General features: G+C 42.1%; 4 protein-coding genes across 9 annotated transcripts; 2 read left to right on the forward strand and 2 right to left on the reverse strand.

The window, feature by feature from the left end:
• Positions 1-222: 222 nt before the first annotated feature.
• On the reverse strand, positions 223-19,290 carry CG13280 (uncharacterized protein). Of its 2 annotated transcripts, none has more exons than NM_135968.2 (5): positions 19,140-19,290; positions 1,468-1,872; positions 1,121-1,400; positions 817-1,063; positions 223-763 (listed from the first exon to the last, which is right to left on the reverse strand). In NM_135968.2, exons 1-5 carry the CDS (start codon positions 19,201-19,203, stop codon positions 338-340), a joined length of 1,422 nt encoding a protein of 473 aa, NP_609812.1. In that variant the 5' UTR covers positions 19,204-19,290; the 3' UTR covers positions 223-337. The 2 variants fall into 2 exon arrangements, with proteins under 2 accessions (NP_609812.1, NP_001260517.1); NM_001273588.2 differs by lacking the exon at positions 19,140-19,290 and adding an exon at positions 2,154-2,274.
• CG13272 (uncharacterized protein) lies at positions 3,081-14,266 on the forward strand. Of its 2 annotated transcripts, none has more exons than NM_001273589.1 (3): positions 3,081-3,459; positions 9,795-10,060; positions 11,661-14,266. In NM_001273589.1, exons 2-3 carry the CDS (start codon positions 9,862-9,864, stop codon positions 13,988-13,990), a joined length of 2,529 nt encoding a protein of 842 aa, NP_001260518.1. In that variant the 5' UTR covers positions 3,081-3,459; positions 9,795-9,861; the 3' UTR covers positions 13,991-14,266. The 2 variants fall into 2 exon arrangements, with proteins under 2 accessions (NP_001260518.1, NP_609811.1); NM_135967.3 differs by lacking the exon at positions 3,081-3,459 and adding an exon at positions 5,513-5,976.
• On the forward strand, positions 14,857-25,161 carry mdy (midway). 4 transcript variants are annotated; one of them, NM_165195.3, is made up of 10 exons: positions 14,857-15,236; positions 18,309-18,672; positions 18,728-18,856; positions 18,915-19,006; positions 19,075-19,127; positions 23,607-23,715; positions 23,776-23,919; positions 23,976-24,286; positions 24,347-24,619; positions 24,680-25,161. In NM_165195.3, exons 2-10 carry the CDS (start codon positions 18,320-18,322, stop codon positions 24,911-24,913), a joined length of 1,698 nt encoding a protein of 565 aa, NP_724017.1. In that variant the 5' UTR covers positions 14,857-15,236; positions 18,309-18,319; the 3' UTR covers positions 24,914-25,161. The 4 variants fall into 4 exon arrangements, with proteins under 4 accessions (NP_724017.1, NP_609813.1, NP_724016.1 ...); NM_135969.4 differs by having other exon boundaries at positions 14,857-14,989; NM_165194.3 differs by having other exon boundaries at positions 14,857-14,916.
• Cse1 (Chromosome segregation 1) lies at positions 19,353-23,404 on the reverse strand. The gene is made up of 7 exons (NM_078864.3): positions 23,179-23,404; positions 21,837-22,696; positions 21,282-21,765; positions 20,911-21,213; positions 20,689-20,845; positions 20,332-20,632; positions 19,353-20,258 (listed from the first exon to the last, which is right to left on the reverse strand). The coding sequence occupies exons 1-7, from the start codon at positions 23,261-23,263 to the stop codon at positions 19,521-19,523; spliced, it is 2,928 nt and encodes a 975-aa protein (NP_523588.2). The 5' UTR covers positions 23,264-23,404; the 3' UTR covers positions 19,353-19,520.
• Positions 25,162-25,191: the final 30 nt, after the last annotated feature.

Raw genomic sequence — 25,191 nt, forward strand, 5'->3', positions numbered from 1 at the left:
TTTGTTGTCTAGTGTGACAAAATCTCACTGAAAACGATTAGATATGAAACTATGTTTGATAACAATTTCAAATTCCAAATTCACCACAGCCTACCACAATTTTTGGTAAAGCTGTTTAAGCAGTGGTGAATTTGATCACTACTTTATAGCCTAGACACGAACCACTTAAAAGCCATATTTCACTCTTTAGACGCAGAGCGATTCGTTACAACGCAAAGTTATCAACTTAATTAAAATTTATTTTTGCTCGTTGAGCATTGTCGATTTCTTTAAAAACATCATAATCCGATCATGAAATTAGTGTTATGACACACCCTAAATTTCAATGCCGCATCAATCAATGATGTTTGACCTGGTCTTTCACCTCCTGCCGATTGATATCCAAACTTCTTCCACCCATGCTGATATCCTCCACCACCCGGCACGTCTCGCTGGCCAGCTCCTCGGGATCCTTGACTATATCCTGAACATTCTCGATCTGCTTTTGCAGATCTGAAACCTCGTTGCGATTGGCGAATTCACCGACTCCCAGTTCGGCGTGAATGGTGTCCATCAGATTGGCCAGCAGCAGACTCTCGTTGTGACTGAAGTCATCGCTCTCCGTGCTGCCCTTCAGAATACAGTTCCGCACTTCCTCCGCCTCGTAGCACATGCCCAGTCGATTGTGGTAGTGGGTGGGTGGCAATTGATCGCCACCCGGCAGCGGGAACTCGTAGTCCACCTCCTCGGTGATCAGACGCGTTGGACACCAGTAATTGTTCATCTTAAAGAAAAAATATACATAATACACGATTGTAAACTCTATGCAAAACCCACCTTAATGGACCCATCCTTGCCTTGAATAACAGCCTGGTTGCTCAGCTTCTTTTCGGAACTGACCTCGATGAGGGCTCTCTTTCCGCGCGTGAAACACAGTTCAATGTCGGCGGACACGTCCACATGCTCCGAGTTGACCCTGCCACTGACCTTGAGGCAGCGTGGTACTTCTCGAAACACCCACAATGCCAGCTGCATACCGTAGACACCAAAATCGTTGGTAACTCCGCCGTAAAGTCCTAGTCTCCTGCAAGTTTGCTGATGCAGTGTGTGCTAAATGTGTCATCTACGTTTAAAATCTTACCCCTGTGAAACGGGCAAGCCCAAAGTGCAATGGACTTGCTTTATCTCTCCCAAACGGTTTCGCAGTATCTGATGCCGCAGGTAATGATAGGCGGGCACGCATCTTGGCCACATTCCCTCCATGAGGAACAGGCCGCGCGCCCGCGCCTTCTCCAGCAGCTTGGTCACCTGCTCCTCCGTCATGCAGAGCGGCTTTTCGCACAGAACGTGCTTGTCGTGGTTCAACATCAGGTGGCACAGCTCCGAGTGTTGTGGATTCAGGGGAGAGATGTACACTACATCTGCGCTCGAATAAAGTTATCAGTAGGTAGATGCTTCACAGAATGTAATAGAATGTAATAAACTCACCGACATTTGGACACTTGGCCAGATCCTCGAAGCTGGTGTACACGTTCTCCACCTGATGGCGCTCGGCGAAGGCGAGCGCATGCGACTGATAGGCAGCCACGCAGGACACGATGCGATGGTGCTGCTCGGGCAGGACACTCAGCGCCGCGGCAAAGTCATCCGCCATCAGGCTGACGGGTGCGATGCCCCAGCGCAGCGTTGGACCCTCGTCCACCACCCAGACGCCCCTTTCGAGGATCCCCTTCGAGGCGGCCTTGGAGGAGGGAAACCGATTGATGTGCAGCTGGCGTGGTCGGTGTCGCCACATATTGTGGTCACCAATATCGCAGCCAACGAATCTGAATCTGCCCCGGCTGCCATCCGACTTGCCTGATGAACTTGTGCCATGACCTGTGGGCAGGTGATCTGCGGAGCGGTTAGTAGGAGGTATTACTCACTTCGACCAGAGAAAACTGCACTTAGAGAAAATATGTTAGCAAAGTGTTAACAATTGTTTAAAGTCACTTTTGAAGGATCCCAAATTAAGATTTAATATTGGTTTTAAAAAACTACTTAAGTCAGTAGCTATTCATTTTGTTGAATATTTCTATTTATATTGTATTAAGTTAGTATCATATTTTTCAAGTGTACAACTGCTGGTGACGATCGGTATCTACTTTGTCGCGTAAAACGCATTTCATTCATACAATCGAGCGCTTTTCCACGAATTGGCGAAATTGCGGGTGTTGGTTTTGGCCGCCGGCAACCGGTCCGAACTGCGCTCCATCCGTGGACATGGACCGTGGACCATCTACGTCGAAACCGAGACGACGGGCGCATTATGTGGCGCTGTTTAGTGCGTCAGTTCCTCCATAATTAGTCATATTTGTTTAGCATCACAACTTGTGAATGACTCGCTGCCGCTGGTTGCAGCTCAGTCAGGTTTTTAAGCCGCTTGTTTTTATGTTTGTTGTGTTGCTTTTCTTTTACATTTTGTTGGTGTCGATATTGTTGTTTTTTGTTGTTGCTGTTGTTGTCGTATTGGCCTGGTCCTGGCCAAGTTGGCCAAGTTGGGAGCTGCCTGGGCCGCGCACTTTGCGCTTCGTTCTGTCCGCATTCGAATTTCACTTTCTTTTTTAGAAACTAAACATCGGACTGCTTGTGTATTTATCACCGCACTGCCAGTCGAATGAGTCGCTGCACTTTGATAAATACATTGATAAATAATTTAAAAAAAACGCATCTAACCTAATCAAAATTCGATTAATTACCAGCTTAACAAGTACTTAAGATGATATTTAAGATACTATTTAAATTCAAAGTGCATTACAAATGTAGTAAACATATATTTGCCTTGCATATTTCTTCTATTCTTGTGTATGATAGAGCATATAAAATTCGGTTTTTTCCACAGCTCAACCTGCCACCTTTCGCGGCTTATTTCACTTTTCAATAACTCGAGTGCGTGCAACAATGTACGGCAGCGAGTGTCCGCTTCTGTGTGCGAGTGTCGATGGTGCGTCGCAACAAAAAGCAAAAATTTGTTTATCTAATTAGCAATGCGCCGGGCGACGTCTTTTCGGGGCGGCAGTGCTTTTCACCTAATTTTGCATGCATGGCAGGCGGTGCAAGTGGCAAGTCGATGGCCGTAGAAATTGCCCTAACCCCAAATGCAAAGCGATAAAAATATGTGCGAGCCGCGTCTTCGTTTGGCCAGTGAACGAAAGTGTTCTATGGGTGTGCAGACGCTCCAAAAAAAAAGGAAAAAAAAAAACTGCTGAAAACCAACCAAAGTCCAAAATGAGAAGAAAACACAAACCAACTCTCGCCCCGTGCCGGAAATGTCTTTGTATAAGTCATTGCAAGTGCGAGTGTGTGTGTGTGGGTGAAATTATGTGCCAGTGAAAGGTTGCCTAATTTCTGTCATTAAGCTACACGGGCACGAGCAGGACATAGAAATGCACTCAAAAACATTGAGACAACATTAGATCGATCAGAAAAATATATATATAAGTTATCTTGATTATGTTAAAGAATTTTATTGGAAGTTTTTAAAATAAGCCTTAATAAAGGATGAATTTATGTACGAAAGAAAATAATCCTAACCGCATCCAAATTTATTTATATTTAATTTATTTATTAATTAACTTCCTCGAAATGTTTGTTGTAACCAAGAGCCACTAAACTCCTGGAAAATATGTTTAACATTGATTGCATTCCTTTGCATATTGTTTATAGTGTAGCAGGAAGTGATGGGCGGGGGGTGGAGGGGTACGCGACAAGAGCTGACAGCCGGAGCACACAAATTTGCCATGCGTGTGTGTTTTGATGACTCTTTCCCGAGAGCGACGACACGGCGGAGACGACATGTTCATTAAAGCCGTAGCAGCGTCATCTTGGCCGCCATCAGTTGCCGGTTCCTCTGGTGCACCGACAAAGCAAATAAATACTAAAATTTGCATGCCTGCAACATAAATCGTCGCAAAATATTAAACAAGTCAGCAGCAACAGTTGAAATCAATAAATTTATTGATACAATTTACACGGCCGAGTGGGCTGCCAGATAGCTGGCCACATGCAACATTGGCCGCATGCAACAACACATGCGCTAATTAAGGGGGTTCCCACTTGCTGGCGGGGGTGTCTTGGCAAATGCTGCACTTGAGATGGCAAGATGGCCTTGCAAGTGGCCACTGAACAAGTTAACGAGCCTGGCCAAATGACCAACTGACTGAGGAAATCCAATTGGTGATTTCAAGGCGGGAGAAAAGGAGGAAAACAAATTACCGTGGGGGGATTTAGTGAGTTACATTACAGTGATTTGCGATGATTTGGTCCTTACTCTGACTCGATTTCGCATCGGAGAAAAACAACCGTAATAAATTAAAAGTCATTTGACTTTAATTGTTAACTAATTTCGATTGCATTTAGTAATGTGAAATTAATTAAGTTGGTTTTTCATTCCTGAAAATGGGCCAAAAGCGTTGAATTTACTTAGTTCTTGTCAAAGTTTTCAGCAAAAAGAAAACAAGGGAAAAAAGAAAGTGGAATGATTTGCAAACATTTAATGTTCTGTGACGACAGGTATTTAGGAGTGTGGCTAGATATTTGCGTGTTGTGCCATTCTAAGTTTCGAAAGTCATGCGTCAAGTTCGTTGCCAGAGTCTTTCGATTTGCCTTACGCTTTTTGTGCGATGTTTTTGCAACACTGCGCCTATTGACACCTTCAACATGTCGAAAGAAAAGGGGGACAAAGGGAGGCTCTGTGGCCAGAAAACAGCATAATCTTTCCGCAGCCGTTGCCATTGCTTTTTTTATTTTATTTTATTTCTTTATCATACTGACGAGTTTCGTATGCATGTCTGTCGGCTTACTCTAATCTTCCCCTCAACTACGCACACGCCCAGCAGCAACAGCAACGCCAATTGACAGCCAGTCATGTCATGACTATTGCCAATTGTTTTTGCTGCCCAAAGCTTTTAACATATTTTACGACCCGATTGCCAGTAGAAATTTATTTTGGATGTTTGCTTTTTATGCAACAAGTGGCAGCGAAAGTGTAAGTTTTAGGGTATAGAACTAAAATGATATATTCCTTTGGATTTTAGAAGGAACCTACTTCGATGTTGGCAATAGAATTTTATTTAGTCTTTTTTAAAATCGAAATTTCTGCAAATATCGAAAGATAATAAAATCAAACCTAATCAGAATTCTTGGCTAGCAGCGGTAACATGTTGCAGGTAGTGAAAAGTGAGTCTGCCTTTGGGCAACGACTACAAACAGGCAGCAACAAAAGCGAAAAGACGACAACTTTGGTGACGAAGTCGACGGCGCTGCCAACTGCGCTGGCGACGCGTGTCTTTATGGATTCGCTTTGGCCAAAAGCGTTGGTCAAAAGCGTTGCGACGGCGGCAACACCACGAAGACAAGTGCAGGCTCTTTGCTTTTCAGCTGGTTCGATGTACCTGAAAATCTCAGCCGAAGCCGAAGTCGAGTTGCTGCCTGCGTCGACGACGCTGCCGCTTTTAACAGTTTCGAATTTTAGTTTTGGCCAAGACCACGCGAAATCAGTTAACAAACGGACGCGTTTCGAAACGGATGCACTGGTTGGTGGCACTGGCAAAGCGAAGCGAAACCTGAAGCGCCTGAACCTCTGGCTCCTCCATAAAGATCCCAGGTTTTGTCCCAAAACCCGAGGCCGTGCGAATGTCTGTCGGTTTCGGCGGCAGAAGCTCGAAGAGCTGCTATCTTCATCGGTCGCGCTGGTCGCTTAAAAGTGAAATTTACTGAATGAAATGAAATGTCTTCTGGCCAGCCTCACTGTCTGGCCGATTGGCTTTGTGTTTGATTATTGATTTGTGACTATTGTCGGCAAGGAAGCGACTGCAAATTAGATTGCCGTTCCAAAAGGATTAAGAAATAACCTACTACGAGTACAAATTATAAAAGACTTGACTCGCGGAACCGCTAAAATATTTGTTCCTGTGCCAGTGACATTGTCGATTGGCCAGTCGATTGGCCGGGAAAAAGGTGATGTAAGATCCTGCATAGATTGTGTAAGCTTGTGAAAGTGAAAGAACAAAAGATGTGGACGATTATTTTGAACAAATTTAATAATATATAGAACTAGAAAAACTAATGGAAATCTTAACTTTCAAAGGAGAAAAAATGTTTTTTTCAGATACGTATGTATCTAATGGCTAATGAATATTTATATGACATACATGCCACTTTGCTCGATCGTTTGTTTAAATCGCCTAACATCTTATAATCCTACGTGTGATTTGAAGAAACCATGTACGACTATTTATTGCAATTGAGTTAAGCTTGAGTTTAGTCTTGATAATACTTGAGTACTCACTGAACACAGATCTATGAGGCTTAAAGTTACTTTACATTCGATGAGAACTTTACTTTCCAAACAAAAAACAAACACTTAGCTAACGATACTTTTCCCATAAGGTTCCAAGACTCCTTCAGATATAAAATTTCCCCAAAATTACTGCTCGTAATAAATCAAAGTACGGCCTATTTGTAGCCTTTTAGAATCTCTGAAGTAACATTTTACTAAAAAGACTTGGTCACGATACATTGTCGATGGACATTTTCCCGCATTTTCCATCCATCAACTCTCGGTTTTCAATGGTATAATCCGTGAGTGCGGATGTTGCACATAAAATCCACCTTTCTTCGCCAGCGAAATCGAGTGCTTTGTCTCTTTTACGATCTTGCATCTTTGCGCAAAGAATTAAGACGCTGAATGGCGTTAAAGCCGGCGCTTATGCCAACGAAAGGCAGACAAACAAACGGACATCACTCATACGCCGTGTGTACAGAATAAAAGAGGCGATGCAAGGCAAGGAGAGAAAGGGCGCACATACACTTGATTTTCCAGGCACTCCCGGGCCACTCGGCGCATTTATCTTTCACTTAAAGTGAAGATGACATTCTTTAAATGAAATTAACTGCCGGCAACAAAAAGCCTGAAGCTGCAACTGCAACTGGCGCTGCTGTTGTGCTGATGCATTTGTAGATGTTGCTGCTGCTGCTGCTGCTGCTAATGTTGCTGCTGTGGCAGTTGCTTCTGTTGGCAGTTGGCAGCTGCTTTGGCTGCAATTAGTATTTGTCTTTGGCTAATACGCTGCCATGTTGGTATGCATCTCAGTGCGCCAGTTTCTTGTTGCTCGTGTTGCTGCTACTACTGCTGCAGGTTGCAGGTTGCTGCGTTGCTGCTGCTGCTGCTGCTGCTGCTGCTGCTGGCATAAAAACTGTCGCGCACTTGAATGGGTATTTGGTCTCGGCTTCGGTTGTTTGTCTATTTATTGGTCTGTTTGCTTGCTCATCGGCTTTTTATAGCTGGCTTTTTTTTTACACACATTGGCTTAGCCGTCCACTTAACAGCTGTCGCTTTGAGTGCATCTCTCACTCCATCTCCATGTCTCAGTGATTTTTTTCCTAATCCCAGTGCCACACAGCGCCTTATGGATTTGACGGAGCCTTTGGGTTTGATTTTGTGGGCAGCTTTTGAGTGCCTGAGTGACCACTTTTATGATACACCGATCGCTAGTGCTTGGAATGCATTTATGTTCGGGGACCATGCAGTTTTGACATGGCGTGGGTTGCTCAATCAAAGGGGTCGAGATCCTGCGAATTACTGGAAAGTTGCGGAATAATCGGACTAGTTTTACTACAGCAGGTGGCGACATTGCTCCTTAGCCAATTGATAAGAAATATTGTAGTACAATTTAGCATGAAAAAACTACTTTTTAACTTTATGGTGGAGCTTTTGGTTGTAGCTTTTTTATATGTGAAGTCATAAAAAGCGACTTATATTTTTATAAAGCATTTAAAATTAATAGTATAATAATAAATAACTGATCGGACCAGACAAATTAACTTGTTTTAATAAAAAAGTAATCCTATTTTTTAATTGAAGCTATAGATCTTTTATATCATTCCAACCGGTACTCGTAAACTCGTCTGTCTGTACGTTATTCTATAAAATGTTTTTATTTTACTACAATATTATTATTGACATTTCCTCGCACTCGCCCTTAGTTGAGTAACGAGTTTCTATCAAATTGATATCATTATTGTTCTTTCTTGATTTTTTTTAAATTAAGTTCCTTTTAAATGTTAAATATTATATTTTGGTAAAAATAACATAAACAATTCACTTAAATTCCATTTAATTAGCATATGCGACAATCGCCTAATCATTAGCCGCACCACTCACTTAGCAATCGACACATTTCTCTTGTCATGTTAAGCTAATAAAGTTAAATAACACGGAAATTATGCGTAATTAAACGCATTATGCAAAACCGATGTAAGATAATAAAAACAATTAAATAACTCACACGAAACGAGAGTGTCAAAACAAGTTAGGCCTACCGCATAAAAATGCGATTGCTTTAATGAAGGAAGCGGGGGAAAATTGAGGGAAATTAGGAGCGATACTTGGAAAATGTATGGTCAAAAAGTTGGCCGGGATAAATTATTATCAATTGCAAGTCCATCATCACCCCCCCTTCCACTTTTCTTAGCCGTCGGCGAGTTTTATTTGATTTTAATTGCTGCCATAGCAAGATGTTTGCCATTTAATGGCTTTATTTATGCGTGTAGTAATCAAGTTAATTTTTACGATTGCCGCCGAGCGCGATGCACCAGCAACAACAACAACAACAACCGTAGCAGCATGCAGGCAACAACAAGAAACCCGTAGAGCTGCTGCGAAATATATGCAAATTTTCTTTTATGATCAAAAAGCACAAGTTTCACTTTCGATGGGAACGAATCGCCCGGCAAGCGCAAGCCGCAGAGAAATATTCACAAAACCGAAAAAAGAGACAAAGATGACATGCAACTTGGGGAGGGAGATGATGATAAGAAGCCCTTAGGACATATATTTTCGAGAGGAAATGCAGAAGAAAGAAAGCCAAAAAAAGCAAAACCGCCGCCCACCCAGGTCGTATACATCATCTGACCGCTGGTATTCAGTACCCGGTCTCCTGGGAGTCTTCGCTTTAATCACGTTGTCCGTTTGCCCTCTGCCGCAAAATGCCATAAATTATGAATTAATCGTATCAATCTTGGAGAAGCCTCTTTTATCAGACCGATGCATTGCTGCGTTCATTATAAAGGGTCTAATATTTAACTAAGAAGTTGCATAATTGCATCTCCTTTGAACGTTAAGTTTGTTGCTTAAGTCTTTTGTTTTCCCAAAAATTACATTAAAATTGGGAATAATCTCTATTTTCGTATTTTGTATTTTCCTTCTAAATATCACACAAACTAAATCACTTAAAAACAAATCATAAAAGATTTTAATTTAAATGGTTGTAATAGTTCGATAAGTTTGTGTCCTAAGTCTTTTGTTTCAGGACTTTTTACTTTGCTCAAATTTGGTAATTTAAATTAAAGCCTTATCGTTTAATAAATCTTCTCGTTTATTTTTCCCTCAATCAGCCTTGTTAAAATCAGATTTGTCAAAACAATTTACAATTTAATACCTTTTCATTAAGAAATCGAGCCAAGTGAAAGGTTAATTTTCTTTACTCTTTAGTCTATATTAAACTGGCATTCCACTTTATGCTCACAACTAAAAGGCTACCTGAATTTCATACCAGCTCTAAATTAACTGGCCAACAATCTGGATAACAACCTGTTAAGTGAGTCGAATGCAACCACCGCCAAACTTCCTCATTCACGTCCGTTGTTATCCAATAGTTAAGAATCAATTGCGGTGGCTGAAATTGCACAGATCAAGTTCGGCGAACACAATCGATGTTGGCTATTAAATCATCAGCGAGTCATAACCGAAACTGAACAATTTAACCAAATTCCAGATAAGACGAGAAGCAACAGAAAAAAAAACCCGAGAGACACCGATCAACGAACCAAGCCAGCCGCAAGATGATTAGTGAACGCCACAAGAGCCGCGATTTGGTTACGATACTTGGCCTGTTCCACCTCCTGCTCCTCGGATTCGCCTACGGCGACCATGTGGTCGAGGTCTTGGCTCAATCAACAACCGCATCCACATCACAGCCGCAGACTTTGGAGACGATTGGCAGCCAGGATGGGGCTGCTCTGACGCCCGGTGCGACAACAGGTGAGCGAACAACGAGCAACGTACAACAACCGCAGCGAAATGAAAAATATGAAAGATTTGCACTTTGATTTTGTTTCGCCAACATAATTGGGTGCCTGGGTGCGGAGAGCGGGCACTATTTTAATGGCCAGCATTAGGAGATCAAACAATTTTGAACGCAATCATGCGAGGCATATTAATGCGAATGAAAGTGAAAATCGTCTGGCAACATTGTTTCGTGGTCACAGGCAATTATGCAAGGATAAATGGGATACAGATGCATGTGCTCGATTGGCTGGGATTGGAGTGGCTCCGCTTAAGCCGAGCTACACATTGTAGGCAGAGCGCGCCCACCCATTATCAATGAAATGCAAAGGAAGGGCGAAACGACGCTGTGAATACCCTACAATATTAATAGGATTTTATCCCACCAATACAAAAGTAGATAAATATTATTGAATTCTAAGAAATCAGCCTGTTTTTTAATGTAATTAATTCATTTTCTGACAAAATCCTCTCAATGCGACATACTTTGTCTTCATGATGTGGACATATATTGTCATATTTAAATTATCAGACTAGCGAATCAATTGCCTTTCATGTAAGCCAATTGCCTTTCATGTAAGTTTGAAATGCCAATTGGTACAAGGAGATCAAGATGCCAGAGTGGCCATTTCCGCTTGTGTCAAGTGCATGTCCTCACGTCGAGGAGCTGGGAGCTTATAGCTCCGCATGCCTTTGCAACCGCTCAAATGGAAAGCGATTTGTCTGGTTTTAGCTAATAATTTATCAGGCCTCCGCATTCGCAGTCGTCGCCTTCGCCGCCTCTGCCATTTATTTTTCCTCAGCCCGTTGATCAGTCAATCAGGCAATGGCGAGCTAAAACCGAGCCGAAATCCAAGTCGACCCAAGTGGTTCCGATGAGTCTTTGTGTCTGTCTGGCTGTCTGTCTGTTTGCGGTGTTGATTGCCCGTGGTCGTGGCCCCCACTGATCAACGCCTGCCGGCGGAGGAGCCACCAAGTGTTGTCTGCCAGGTGGGCGTTGGGTATCACAGCTTATGGCGGCTTCACCTCTGACTTTGGCTTTATTAAGAGCCACATGGCGCGCAGATAAGCGGCTTGTGGCTGTGGTTTCGAATTCAAATGGAAGGCTCCCATCTAGCACTCTGTATGCAGGCATTAAAATCAATTTATGCAAAAATTACTTGAAAGCCATTTCAGTTAGATAGTCGCGAGAGAAGTTCGATGAGATAGGATGGGATTATTATTATTACTCCTTGGACCTCACCACTCTAGAAGGCACCATTAAACCACTTGCTTACTAAGGAATCCAATATTATCCAATACCAATTCTATCATCGCGATGCATGAAAATGCTAACAAAATAAATTCCTCTGGCTCCCCTCGCTATGAGCAACCAGGATGCCATCTTGGCCAAGTGACGGGACAAAAACATTTGTTAACACTTTAACGAGTTTGGCCATGGCCAATAACTCCGGGCTCTACGCTGAATCTCTAGCTTGAATGCCTACCGGCCAATTGGGGGGCAATTAAAGTTGCACTTGTAAAAGTAAATTGATATGGTGCTCAATCATCTACCCCTGCGTCTTCTCTTTCACAGCTCCACGACTGGACCCGAACAACAACAACGAGTGGCGTCCTCTTGGCCACGGGGATCCACTGCAAAAGGATCCCACCTACGACTACAGTCCGCCGGCCTTGGATCGAGTACGCTACTGGGCGGAGAACAACAGCACTGGTCAAAGTAATCCAGAGGCCAGGAAAAAGGAACTACCACCAGAGGTTCTTCGCAATAAAACGAAAAGTGAGGTACTGCTCCTTGGAGTGGCAAGTGATCGCGTTAGGGTACCCCACTCCCATTCGTATCCACCAGTTGGTGGCTTAGGCCATTATCAGCAGCACCACCAGCAGCAGCAACAGCAGCAGCACCAGCAACAAGCTAAATATGCGGCCATCCGGAGGAGCTACTATGCTCCCACCCAGCAACAACATAACCCACAAATGCCACAGCATACACATGCCCAGCAGCACATGCCGCCTACCCATTTGATGCCACCACCCATGATGATGATGAAATCAAGTGGTTCGTCCGTTCCTCCCATGGAATACAGGCACAGTATGATGGCCACGGGAGCGCCCACCTCTTACATGAGCCTCAACCATATGAGCTCTCCAACTACCAAACAAGCGATGACTTCCTCAGTGATTTACCATCAGCCACCAGCGATGAGCCACCACACCTCATTATCTTCTTCAACGCCTTGGATGACCAGTAGGCCACCATATCGTTTATCGTACTCAGATCCCCATCTGCAGGAATCCGTGCATACATACAGCTTTTCAAGGCCCCATCACCAGCAAACGATGATCTACTCGCCCAACTCTCTCCCAGGACATCAAAATGGATCAAAGACGGGTCTTAGGAAGCCGTGGCTCCATGAGCTACTCCAAAAAGAGGTGGTGGTAACGTCGAAGCCCAAGGTTAAGCCCACAATGCCAGCCACAAAATATTTGATGGGAACAACCAAGCCACATCAGCCACAACCATCTGTTGGCTTTGGCATGAGCTCCACCCGCCCTCCATTTACCTATGCACCCGTGACATTTGTGCCTGGTCCACCTACCATAGCCGTTCCGACTGTGGCCACTAGAAAAGAACCACAACCGGAAATCTATATCACACCCACGCCCCAAACAAGTAGCTCTGGTTTTAGACCCATGACGATGAGCAGCACTACCACCGTGGGAACCACTCAATCGACCATAACTACTCCTTTGTCCATTTATCAGCGAGCCAGCACAACCACCAGTAATCGTTTACTGATCCCCCAGACGAGCAATCTAGCGCAGAGACCCACAGTGGCTCCTGCTCCCAGTGAACCCACCACAGACTCTCTTTTCTCGCACTACAAGCAACCACCGAAACCGCTACTAGGACCCATGTACCTCATCATCGAGGGTCATTCGAAAGTGAAGACCTACGGTCAAAATGAATTGGATCCACATAGTCCGAAGATAGTGCCGGTTATCTCCAAGAGGGAACCAGTAGTTAGGATAGCCGATCCTAATGAGAAGAGGGGAACTGTGGAGTCCTATCAGGTAAAACATTTGCACACCAAAACAACACCAATGACAACGACAACCACGACTAATAAGCCCACTACCATGAAACCTACGACGACAAGGGCGCCTGAAAAAACTCCTATATATAGCACCACCACTAAGGCTCCAGTAGTAAGCACTAGCACTACAACCGTTGCCACCGCTACGAAAACCACAACTTCAACAACCACTAAAGTGCCCATAATCAGCACCACCCCTTTAATTCCACCACAACCCACTCCAGAAAAGCCAAGCGGTGTAAACGATCTGCTTAGTCTACTGGACAATATGTTTGCCGATGCCCAAAAGATGGGCTCATCCACTGATTTACCTTTGGTAGCAAGTTCTACTACCAGCACTGTGCTGAGGCCAGTTAGCACCAAGTTGTTGCCGCAGCAACCGGAACCTAGGATATCCAGTAAAGGGGCGGGCATAGAGAGTCTCCTTAAAGATGACACCCATGAAGATGACGAAGCTGGCGAAGGTCTGGGGTCAACGATTTCCACTGAAACACCACCTCGGGCAACACGTCAGGTATTTGACTATGATCAATTGCCTGAGTCACGGATTAAAGACGGGGTCACCACCAGTGATGATATTATGGAATACAATGATGAAGATGAGGAGGAGGGCATTGAGGATGATAATGAAACGGTTACTGAAAATGATGAGGATGAGGAGGAGGAGGAGGAGGCTGAAGAGCCAAACAATTTACTCAAACGAATCGATCAATTTGTGGATGATGTGGATGATGGGGAAGACGACTTGGAGGATCTTATCGAGGGTCTGGAGGAGGACGAGATCGACGAGAGGCGACAGCAGCATTAGCCCAAAACAAGCATTTTTCTTGAACTGCGCTCTATACCAAATCTATCAGAAACTTTTTCTCACGCCTAATACGTTCTTGTACATAAGTCAGCTTTAATTGAATCTGTATTTATTTGTTGTTAGTTGTTAGGCCCTGCTGGCGTCACAATGTGACTGCGTTCTATACCCAATGTAATTCGAGCAAAGAGTTTTCGTTGTGTAATTAAGCATTAAATTATTGAAATTTTTCTACGTTTTTTAGTTGTTAAGTGTGAAAATAAAAAAAAAACCAAAACGAAATACGATATACGATATACGAAAATAAAATACAATAGAGCCATCTATTGGGGAGATCAGTCGATTGCGCCACCTTGTGCGCGACAAGCGGGACCTGCACTAGAGAGTCTTTGTCTTTCTACACAAATATTAAAAAAGGGGTAAGTTAAAATACTGATGGATAATCCAAACATATTATCTCATTGAAAAGTATGTCTATACCCTTAATGCTCACTGGAAATAATTATACATTAATGAATAACACAGTCGTTTTTCTTTTCTATGAATAATAATAATTTTGCGTTTCAAATGTACCGCCAAATTTCCTTCCAGTAAATATCGATCGTTCACTGTTCGATACCGATAGCCAAAGTTTATCAGACAGTGCTGACATGTTAGCGGAAAATATGTAAGCAAAATTCAAATTGTTTCTGAGTATTCATTAATACAATATTATTACTTATTACTGTCTTTAGGATGAAAACTATTGACGATTGTAGCTCTTACTGTTTTATCATGAAAAAATCGTGAAAAAATCATTTTCCCGCTCAACTCCGGACATCACTGATGTCGAGCCTATTGCTTTGTTTATTTCCAGTTGTATTTTCCAAGCGTCAGTTGAGAACTCGTCGTTGAAGCGTGCGGTTTACGGTAAAAAGAGGCCGCTTCCAGTACGTGAAAATAAGTCTGCTCTTGTTGAAAGAAACAACAAAAACTTGCCAATTGGATTAAATTGTGTGCAAGGTGTGCTAAACTGAGTAGACAAATAATATATTATTAACTAGGTACAAACAATACAAGGCACACAAAGTTCCCAGAGTTCAAGTAAAAAATTAAACGATCAGTGTGATATTTTTTTGTGTGTTTGTTTACGCTTCTTCGGCGATCTTCGTTCTCTGTCTAACTCTCGCTTTTGTTTGAAGTTTTCGATGGCGGAGTAATGAACTTGAGCGAATAAGAAGAAGATCTGCAAGTGCAGTTGTTCCAATCGGTAATGTGTTTCTGGCACCCACTGAAAAGAAAACAAAAACAACAAGTGGCAAACACGTGCAGTGTGATTTGGTGACTCAAAGCCCATTAAAGCGGCTAAATTTTATGAGAACAGCAGCTAAGCAGATAAAAAACAAGATATACCTAACAACAAATCGTATATAGACGAATACGGAGGCTTTATTTTTGCATACCATATAGCCATCATAAATTAGTGAAACTATCTCCGCCTTCCCTTGAATTGAATGAGCGTTGATAATGTCTATATAACTAAATGTGTGAATGCGTGTGCATATATTTGACCAATGGCTGTATAACCTTGATCCGGGCATTGCGTCGCAAACTAAAAAAAAAAAAACAAAAAAAAAAACATTTCCGAAATGTGGCGGCGTCGTCTCCATCAAACAGAAAAAGCCAAACAGTAAAAACCAAACAAACTTCTATGCCAAAAAACCGGTTTATGCTGAAAACCCAAACAGAGAGCACTTCTGACCGGAGATAAAATGACCCAGCAAAAGAGAGAGCTTGTGTCTGGTTGGGAAAACAAATTCCATTCCACTTAGAAATTATCAGTGGCACGGCAAATGTCAGAATCCGGCTGATAAGAGCATTGTTGTTTCATTCTGATTAGAGGAAGCCGGCGAAATTTTTGTGTATTTTTCCTCTCGATAATTTGTAGGCTACAGTGAAGCTTGTCATGGTTAACTTCACATTACATTAAACTTAACATGGTGTCTTTAAAAATGCGGTTTATGTTTGAAATCAATTATAAATATTTCATTCTCCAAAGTTAGATTGATTCCAGCAAAAACGCCTCATAGAATTTCGACTCTAGCTGGTATGCATCCGTTTTACATGGTAAGGGGCAAGAAAATTGTGATTAGGGTGGCCCAGCCAGACATGTCTACCCTGGCAACATGATAACGTGGGTATTATGCAATCTCCGAGTTTATGAACCGCAGCTTGAGCAGCTTGATAACCTTTATCAATCGATGTTCCATTGGGCGGCGTTCGCCACTCAAGTTGATGAATCTACTTGAGTTACTGACCTACTTTTATCATCGCTATGGAAAGTTCTTCCTTATAAAGCCGCAACCGGTTCCGACAGTAATTATCCGTCCTACATGGACAACTAAAATGTTTGGAATATTTTCACCATTTTAAGTTCGCCCTAGGGCAGAGCACAAAATAAAGATCAACAGTGCTCAATAAATAGACGAAACTTTTCCAAGATCCATTATCATTCTGCTGCAGTTACCGCTGTACCGCCCCCACCTTCGATTGTTTAAATATAAACCGAAAGTTCAACAAACTAATCGTCAAACCGCAGAGAGCATTCAATTCAGGTTCGGTTTCCACATGCGGGTTGTATATGTGTGTTCTTACATATCTATTCAAACAGCAGAGGTCACAATTGTAGCGCATTTATAAATATATAACTCAAATGAAGCTAGACGTTGAAATATACATTTTTAATAAGAACCCACAATGAGTCGACTTTGCTTTCTTCTTTTACCTTGCACTTCAAAATATCTCTACAGTTCTATCCTGATTAACTTATTTGCACGGATTTATAATATGTATATTAATGGGTGCATATAATGCAATCTCTCTTTGAATGCTTCATGTACATCTCGGACTGCCTCGGTCCTCGATGCCTGTAAATTACTCATCATTCGGTTGATGGGCCATAACGAGCTCCGACTTGAAGTTCTGAATGACGTTGCGTCACGGTGACTCGACTGAAATCGTACTGAACTCCCCATGAACGAACATATGAGATTGGAGTATATGTCTTTGTTGCACTTGGATCAGTTCAACGCACTGAATAATTATGTAAAACTTTGTGTTTTCCGCCAGTGGAATACTAAATACACGCTGCGAGACAAAAATTGCTAAAATTCTTCATCTGTCCTTTTTTCAAAACCATAAATTATTTCAATCCTGAACTCGAATCGTATACATTACAACTTTCAAAAGCCATTACTGAAAAGGTTGGCATCCACGATCACTTAAATTGATTTTTCGGTTCATTAGCGATAAGCAGCGATAGTGATCGAACTTTGATGTCAAATAAACAAGGTATCAACAAACTACTCGCATAAAACAATTAGGTAAAAATGGTTGCCTTCGTAACATGACGTAGATTTTGTTACCTAAGATATCTTTTCAACAGATAACACACACAAATTTCGTCATTAATTTTAGTTGCATACATATATGTAGGTATTTCACTGATTTATAAATATTAAATAATTGCTGAGACAACAATTTCCTAATCGTATCTTGCTACTCGTTGTTTAACAAAAACAAGTTACGTGAACGCAAATCTATAACTTGAATCGCATTTGTATTCAAAAATAGAATCTGCACATATCAACCGTTTATTTGTTGATGATTCTTGAGTTCTATACAATTTTCATTGCAAAAGGTGGATGTGGATTTGAAACTTTGAGGCTTAACGGCGATAATGCCCTCCCATTTGGTTGACATGCGATCTTGACTGTGGGAGCTAATGTCAAGTACGATCGTAGCAGCTTTACAACTGGTTTTAAACGATTTAAGTGAGAAGCTGTTGGCTTAACCACATTATCAAATGCGGGCTCAATGTCTATGCAAATCGGTATCTGATTACTCAATCAGCAATCTCTCAGTCAGCTGAACTTTGACCTCAAGCCGCATTTTGCTTCTGGTTTTGTATGGATCTATTTATTCTCTAACATACATATAGCTCTGTTTACTAATAAACTAATATATGACCAGCTTCAGCAAGTAATAAAACGATTTTCATAAATAAAAAACAAGATATGTGCTTAAGACATCTTATTACTTAATTACCCTCATTATTTCTTATCTCAGTTGCGTATTTATTCAATAGATAAGCGACTCTGAAAATGCCTCCACTGTTTACAACCTCCTGGGATCCCATCTGAGTTATTTGTGTGTCAAAATAAAAGCACTCAAACATTTTATAAGGGGTACCAAAACAAATCTTATCTTTGCATTTCAACTGCAAACGGAATTTGCGATAAGCTAGAAGTAATCACTATAAATTGAAATTCTTTCAATATAGAGACCATCACCATGACCACCAATAAGGATCCCCAAGATAAGGAGCCCGGGAAAGCAGAACAACCGACCAAGAATAGCGGATCCAGCGGTGTGGGTATCATGAAGCGCTTGAGAAGATCGGCGTCCGCCACAGAGCATAATCTTAGCAGTCTGCGAAACCGCAAGTCAACACAAAATCTATTCGATCAGCACGGGAATCCCATAGATCTGCGACAGTATCGTAAAGTTTTGGATAAGGATGAAAATGGTAATGGAACCAACGGATCCGAGAAGAAGCTTAGATACAGGAGAACACAAAGTGTGACTCGTGCTGAGGAGATTTCCAATAAAGAGGAGAAGCAGAGAAGAGCTCAGCCTGGCAGACCGTAAGTAGGGAAATTAAACTACTTTAGCCCAAATACAGGGTTTCGCCTCTTTTAGAATCCATCGGCCAAGAGATTCTCTGTTTTCTTGGAGCTCTGGATTTACCAATTTTTCTGGACTGGTGAACTGGGGATTTCTACTGCTCTGCATTGGAGGTCTGCGTTTGGGCTTGGAGAATCTCCTAAAGTAACTACGATGATCTTGAGTAGAAATACAAGTTTTAGCTAATTCATTATTTTTTTAGGTATGGCATTCGCATCAATCCACTGGATTGGTTCTTCTTCATAAGCGGACACAACGAAGGCGAAGGACATAACGCCCTAATCCTGAGCATTTGTAAGCACGCACAAAATCAAGGATTACGCAAACGAAATTGATAACCTTCGTCTCACCATATTTTACAGACTCTTTAGTGCATATCTCGCTCTGTTTGGCTGTGGAGAAGGGTCTAGCCATGGTAAGTACTTACTTTGATAGCATCTCACGCCTATTTTCTTCGATCGTGACTTGAAATACGTTATTAGCTTGAACATGGCTTATATGATAAATTTCGAAATATCTAGTTAATTCTAAATTCACAATTTTGAAATTGAGTGAAGGGTGTTTGACAAGAAATGATTTGTTTATCAGAGAGAAAAGTATGAAATATTCAGAAGTTATCGCAGTTGAAACACACTAGTTTCGGAAAACATAATTTTTAATTGTTTACAAAACTTACATATATTAGATACAATTTTTAAATGACAATAAACTGGGCATGCAATGAGTGATCGAGTGCGTGTATGCATAAATTTTCGAATGTATGGCGAGGTTTGATTGCGATGAATGAGCTTAAAGTCGGTCGATTCCTTTAGGCAATGCGTACTCCAGCCTGATCACAATATTTCTGGAGTACTTGCTTGTACTCCGGCTCCAGGGGCGACAACAAAGTGGAAAATTCTCCTGCCCTAGCCTGGGCAAACTTAGAGAGCGAAGTTGCTAGAAACTGGCGAGCATCCTTAATCTCAGCCAGGTGATCCTGCTGGTTGGGCTGGGCATGAGTCAGTTGGGCAAATGCCACTTGATAGCCCGCATCGGGATCTTCGGCAACTCCAGCTGTCTCTCCTATTTCGAGACCCATCAATTTCTCTGGTGGTCGTTCAAAAAGATCGATTAGAGAATGCAGCAGTCGTGGCCAGAAAGTAGCGTACTGTTGCTGCAATATCTCAGGAGTTTCTGTAAGTAGCTTAGTGACACCCACGGCCACCATTTTGCGATCCTGTTCCTTGGGAATCTTGCCCATTTCGGTGATAAACACGCGGTCCAGCAGCATGCCAAATAGGTTAGGCTGAATCTCATCTATCAATTGAGCCATCTGACTGCCACTGAACTTAATCACATAAAAGCTAAAGAAGATAATGATGCCGCTTAAATACTTCGGAGTCTTTGAGAGAGACAATCGCTGGAAGAGCAGGCCAAAGATCTGACGAAGATTAGTTTGAATCTCAGCGGGAGGGTAGTAGGAAAGCAGATTCTGGAGAAGATAAAACCCTTCATGGTCATTAGCCTTGGAGGCAATCATCTTTTGGAATATTCCGAGGATACCGCTCTGAAATATATGTTGAAAAATGCATAAGATTGGACTCTGTAAAATAAAATTTGTGATGTATAATATAACTTACCAGTTTACCCAAGGCTTGAATCTGAGCAGATCCCTGCTTGATGAAAGCAGAAATCAGGCGAATTAATGGTGTGACATTGCCCGTCCTGTCCCACAGAGCTGGTGACAACAAGCAGGGGAACAAAGCCCAATAGGGTTCCGGTATGGTACCAGTGCCCTCGCGCATTTCCAACAGCACAGAAAGCATCTGGAAGACGTAGGGCATAAATTCGACAATGTCCTGCTGTAAGATGCCCTGGAAAACTGGGAACAATGCCTCCTCAAAGGAGCTCACAGCCGAGGAATCGGCGTGACAAACAATTCTAGGGAAAAAGAAAATTTGTTATTGCTCTTTACCACCAAAATGCATAACACTTACTTTATACACAGAGCCAGCGTTTCAAAAAGATAGTGGTTGAACTGCGGACGCGATGGATTCTTGGCCACTTGGGTGAGAATCTCGGTAAGCCGTGGAAGGGCGACGCCCATAAAGGGCATGGCGGCCGATTGCAAGACCGAAAAACTTCGCATAATGGCTAATAATAATAATTAGAGTTTTGTTAACATATTAGAAACGTATGAGATAGTCCCCCAAACTCACCTTTCATTACGTACTCATTTTCACCGGAACCTGGGAGTGAAAGGGTCGCAAATAACCCACTAATTAGTTCAGTTGTGTAAGGTGCTAAAATCTGAGGACCAAAAACGATCGCGTTGCTAGCATCCCGCATAGAAAGGATCTTCTCCACTGAACAAGCAGCATAGCTATGAACAACAGAGCTTTCGGCGGGGAGATGTCGAATTAGCTGGGGCAGGCAGCTTGCTAAGACTTGGGGACCCAAAATGCTGCGGAACACCATTACATACTTAATTGCAGCAGCCTTAAGAACAGGAAACTCGTTAACTGCAAAGAGCATTGGAAGAATGCAGATATAAGATGATCGAATTGGGAAAATGGTTATTTGGGCTTACTGTTGGGTCTTTCCAGTTCTGGAATAATTTGCTGGGCACAAAATTCGGGAAGTGGAACCAACTCCGAGGTCTGTGTGATGCCATGCTTTTGAGTTCCTCCTCGAGATGCCCACGAAGTAACCAAATAAATTGCCGTATCCTTTGACCTCCAATTGGTAGCCGGATTCTCCTTGTACTTGGTCAACAATCTCTCTAGATACTGGCCAAAAATGCCAAAGATCTTTTGTTCAAAGTTGATTGATAGAGTCTTCACCAGATCACATGCCGCCCGACGTCGTGTGTCAATGTCAGAGCCTTCAATATCCCTTCGAATGTACTCCTCCGGACTGTCCTCGAAAATTTCTTCATCTGAGGGCCGGATGTCTAGATTGGGAATGACAACTTTATCGCAGATCTGAGCAAGAATCTCTGGGTTCTCGAAAATGCTCTGATAATGCTGGCGGTCAGCCACCACAGAGAGGAACTGCAGAGCATGGGAGACCAACTGTGCGCAAAATAAGAATGGAAAAATTATAAAAATAATTATTAAGAAAGCGTATGGTTTCTGTTACTTACCGAATCGTACTTGGTGTGCAAACTTGTCTTGACCAGTAACTCCCAAACTGCAGTCACAAATTGCTCCATAAATGGCTTGAACTCCTCGTCGTACTTTTTTGCATAAAGGCAAATGTTCTCGCAGACTTGAGCACGCAGATGCTCTAGAACACCCGCATCCTCATCATCTGCAGTACGCAGGGATGGCACATCCGCAGCTAGTTGCTGAATAAACGCTCCCATCCACGTATTGATATTGTCCTCAAAGAACTCCGGCAAATCTTGGGAGTTGAGCGAGAAAAACACCTTGTTCACAAGGACCAATGAACCGTAGATGACCTTCAGGGCGCCGGCATTGTTCTCGTGCACCTTAGTCAACTGCATTGTGGCCTGGAGCAGGTCTGTCAGAGGTTTAGCCATACGATCCAGTACAAATTTGATCTCCTCCCACAAAGCCTGCGACTTGAACTCATAACGATAGCGCTTGAAAAGCGAGTGTGCGGTTTGCAAAACGCCGTTGATGACATTGAAATCACCAGAGGCAAATCTCTCCACCATCTCGTCGATAAGCTGCGGCCATTTTTTGGGAAAATCATATTTGCCTATGATGCTGACCGCGTCGCTTAGTTGTTTTTGCAATGCCACCGGTGAGTGGAGCATTAGCGTAACGATCAAGGTCTTAATTGTATTCCTGTCACTTTCGTGGATGCGATCCGGTCCGTCGCTGTCAAGGTGGGCTGCCCAATTCCGCTTAATATAGTTCTTAAAGGCAATGGCTCCCGCCACCCGCGTAGTCATGTCCATTTGGGCTTTGTCTATCAGATTGAGCAGTAGGATCGGGTAATTCTGCTGTAGTTCCGTGGACTCCAAAAGTTTTTCGGCTATAAAAGTAGAGAAGGAAATGGTGTGTTTGTTAGAACTATTGTACTTATGTAAATCGGATGTTGCAAATACAAATATATAAGGAACCGATAGGAGCTTACAGTGTTTCTCGTTAGACTAAACATATTTTCAATTCAAGCAATAAGTTTTTTATACAATATTTTCAAAAGCTTGGTTATGGTGGTGCGGAGTCTATAGGCTTGGTATGCCTTAAATAATCCTAAAACTAGGTCTATGGTTTTGAAAGGTGGCTTGGCAACAGTCATATCAAGATCAGCTAATCTCGATTCAATTAATAGAAAGCGTGACTGTATAAATTCTTTGACATAGGGAAAACTTGTAGACAACTTCAAATGGATTTAAAAACCGTATTTTTCTTTGGCGTCGCCAAAAACCATTTCCCGCGCACATACACATCAGCACCCCTGCACGCATGTGCAGTTGTGTGTGTGCACATGCATTCCTACACACACACACTCACCCGGCCGGCGGACATTGGGATCGGCGCTCAGCGTCTGCTGCAAATAACCGGCCAGCAGCTGTAAATTTGCCTCTGTCACTTCCATTTTGAGTATATTTTCTTTTCGATGGTCCTATTTGCTTTAATTTATATCACTCGTGGCTTGTTCCTCCACACTCTTGCAACATGAAATGAAATCGCAATTCGTTTTCGCACACAATGCTCGCCGATCTGGGGATGGAACTCAGGGCGAGTTTTCGATATCGATTGTTTATAGTTACTGTTACTAGGATTCGATGGTTTTAGATTTTAAATGTTCATATCAGAAATATCGCATATTGAACTTTACTAATTTAGTATCATTTGATATGATATCAATTCCTGTTTTTTTTTTTCAAAAACCAACTGAATGAATTAAAAATTAAAACAAATTTGTAATTCTTTTCCAGGAAATAATTGCAGAGGGCTTGGGCTTGTTCATCCAGATAGTGAACATTGTTGTCTTGGTTTGCCTACCGGTGGTAACAATTCACCTAAAAGGACATGCTTTTAGTTTGAGTGAGAAATTAACTTAGTTTAGGTGTATTTTAAAATATTTAATTATCTGTTAATCTTTAGTGGGCGCTTCAACAGTTTGCTTCTTTTACTCTGTGTTGTTCCTAAAACTATGGTCCTATGTGCAGACGAATATGTGGTGCCGTCAGACTTATTATCAAAAGAATCCGCGGGAGCGTCGACCAAGCATAACTTTGGCGGAACTAAGTATGTTGAGATCTCTCAACGGAATGTCATATATTAAAAATTCATCTTTCATCCAGAAAAAGGAGTTTTGAATGGAGGTGAAGAAGACGAGGACGTTTCCAAGCTGGTGCAATATCCTGATAATCTCACATACAAGGATCTCCTGTACTTCCTTTGCGCGCCCACTCTCTGCTATGAGTTGAATTTCCCGCGAACTTCTCGCGTGCGCAAACGCTTTTTGCTGAAGCGTTTATTGGAGGTGGTGATTGGAGTGAATGTGGTTATGGCCTTGTTTCAACAATGGATCATTCCATCGGTTCGGAACTCCCTGATTCCGTTCTCCAATATGGACGTGGCCTTAGCCACTGAGCGACTTCTTAAACTTGCGGTTGGTAGAGTGAAAATTATAAAACGTTTGAGTATTATTTAATAATTTTTCTTTAATTAGCTACCCAATCATCTTTGCTGGCTCTGCTTTTTCTATCTAATGTTCCACTCTTTTCTTAATGCGGTCGGCGAACTGCTGAATTTTGCAGATCGCAATTTTTATTGTGATTGGTGGAATGCGAATAACATTGACACCTTCTGGCGTACATGGAACATGCCAGTTCATAGGTGGTGCGTGCGTCATCTCTACATCCCTGTGGTCCAAATGGGATATTCCTCAAGACAGGCCTCTACTATTGTCTTTCTTTTCAGTGCCGTCTTCCATGAATATTTGGTATGAGGGTTGATATTTAGAATTTCAAATTTTGTACAATAATATAATTTATATTTTCAGGTTTCAGTTCCTTTGCAAATATACAAGATCTGGGCATTTATGGGCATGATGGGTCAGATTCCCCTATCGGCCATATCCAAATCCATTGAAAAGAAACTGGGTCCCCGAATGGGCAATATAATCGTGTGGGCTTCCATTATTCTTGGTCAGCCTCTGTGCATAATGGCCTATTATCACGATTATGTCGTCCAGCATTTCAAAAACTCGCTCAACGGCACCGACTACAGTAGTTAGGTTTCAAAAAAGGTTAACATTTAAAAATGGAGCAACACTGAAATATCTGCATCGGTCGGGTCCGTGTACTTTTCGTAATTTATAAGCCAGAATGCAAGTTAAGAAGGAAACTTGTGATTGCCAATTTACAAAGCATATTTTGTATGACTTTTGCACATGCATGTAGTACTGATTAACACAAATAGATTGTTATTGAATGCATTTGTTAATGAATTTAAGTGTCATGTAAATAAATCAAATTTTAAACTAAATAAAATGTTTTTAATTTTTAAATTATA

The sequence above is a fragment of the Drosophila melanogaster genome, chromosome 2L (genome assembly GCF_000001215.4).
Source record: "Drosophila melanogaster chromosome 2L".
Lineage (NCBI taxonomy): Eukaryota > Metazoa > Arthropoda > Insecta > Diptera > Drosophilidae > Drosophila > Drosophila melanogaster.

What these genes read in the sequence shown, in the direction of transcription:
- CG13272 (NM_001273589.1), top strand. Translation starts at nt 9,862, where the DNA reads ATGATTAGTGAACGCCACAAGAGCCGCGATTTGGTTACGATACTTGGC. An exon ending in GACGCCCGGTGCGACAACAG is followed by an intron (nt 10,061 to 11,660) that starts GTGAGCGAACAA and finishes TCTCTTTCACAG; the next exon opens with CTCCACGACTGGACCCGAAC.
- mdy (NM_165195.3), top strand. Translation starts at nt 18,320, where the DNA reads ATGACCACCAATAAGGATCCCCAAGATAAGGAGCCCGGGAAAGCAGAA. An exon ending in AGAGCTCAGCCTGGCAGACC is followed by an intron (nt 18,673 to 18,727) that starts GTAAGTAGGGAA and finishes CGCCTCTTTTAG; the next exon opens with AATCCATCGGCCAAGAGATT. An exon ending in CGCCCTAATCCTGAGCATTT is followed by an intron (nt 19,007 to 19,074) that starts GTAAGCACGCAC and finishes CATATTTTACAG; the next exon opens with ACTCTTTAGTGCATATCTCG.
- CG13280 (NM_135968.2), bottom strand. Translation starts at nt 19,203, where the DNA reads ATGTTCAAGCTAATAACGTATTTCAAGTCACGATCGAAGAAAATAGGC. An exon ending in AGGCGTGAGATGCTATCAAA is followed by an intron (nt 1,873 to 19,139) that starts GTAAGTACTTAC and finishes ACCGCTCCGCAG; the next exon opens with ATCACCTGCCCACAGGTCAT. An exon ending in GGCTTGCCCGTTTCACAGGG is followed by an intron (nt 1,064 to 1,120) that starts GTAAGATTTTAA and finishes GCAAACTTGCAG; the next exon opens with GAGACTAGGACTTTACGGCG.
- Cse1 (NM_078864.3), bottom strand. Translation starts at nt 23,263, where the DNA reads ATGGAAGTGACAGAGGCAAATTTACAGCTGCTGGCCGGTTATTTGCAG. An exon ending in AGAACTGGAAAGACCCAACA is followed by an intron (nt 21,214 to 21,281) that starts GTAAGCCCAAAT and finishes TGCTCTTTGCAG; the next exon opens with TTAACGAGTTTCCTGTTCTT. An exon ending in AAATGAGTACGTAATGAAAG is followed by an intron (nt 20,846 to 20,910) that starts GTGAGTTTGGGG and finishes TATTATTATTAG; the next exon opens with CCATTATGCGAAGTTTTTCG.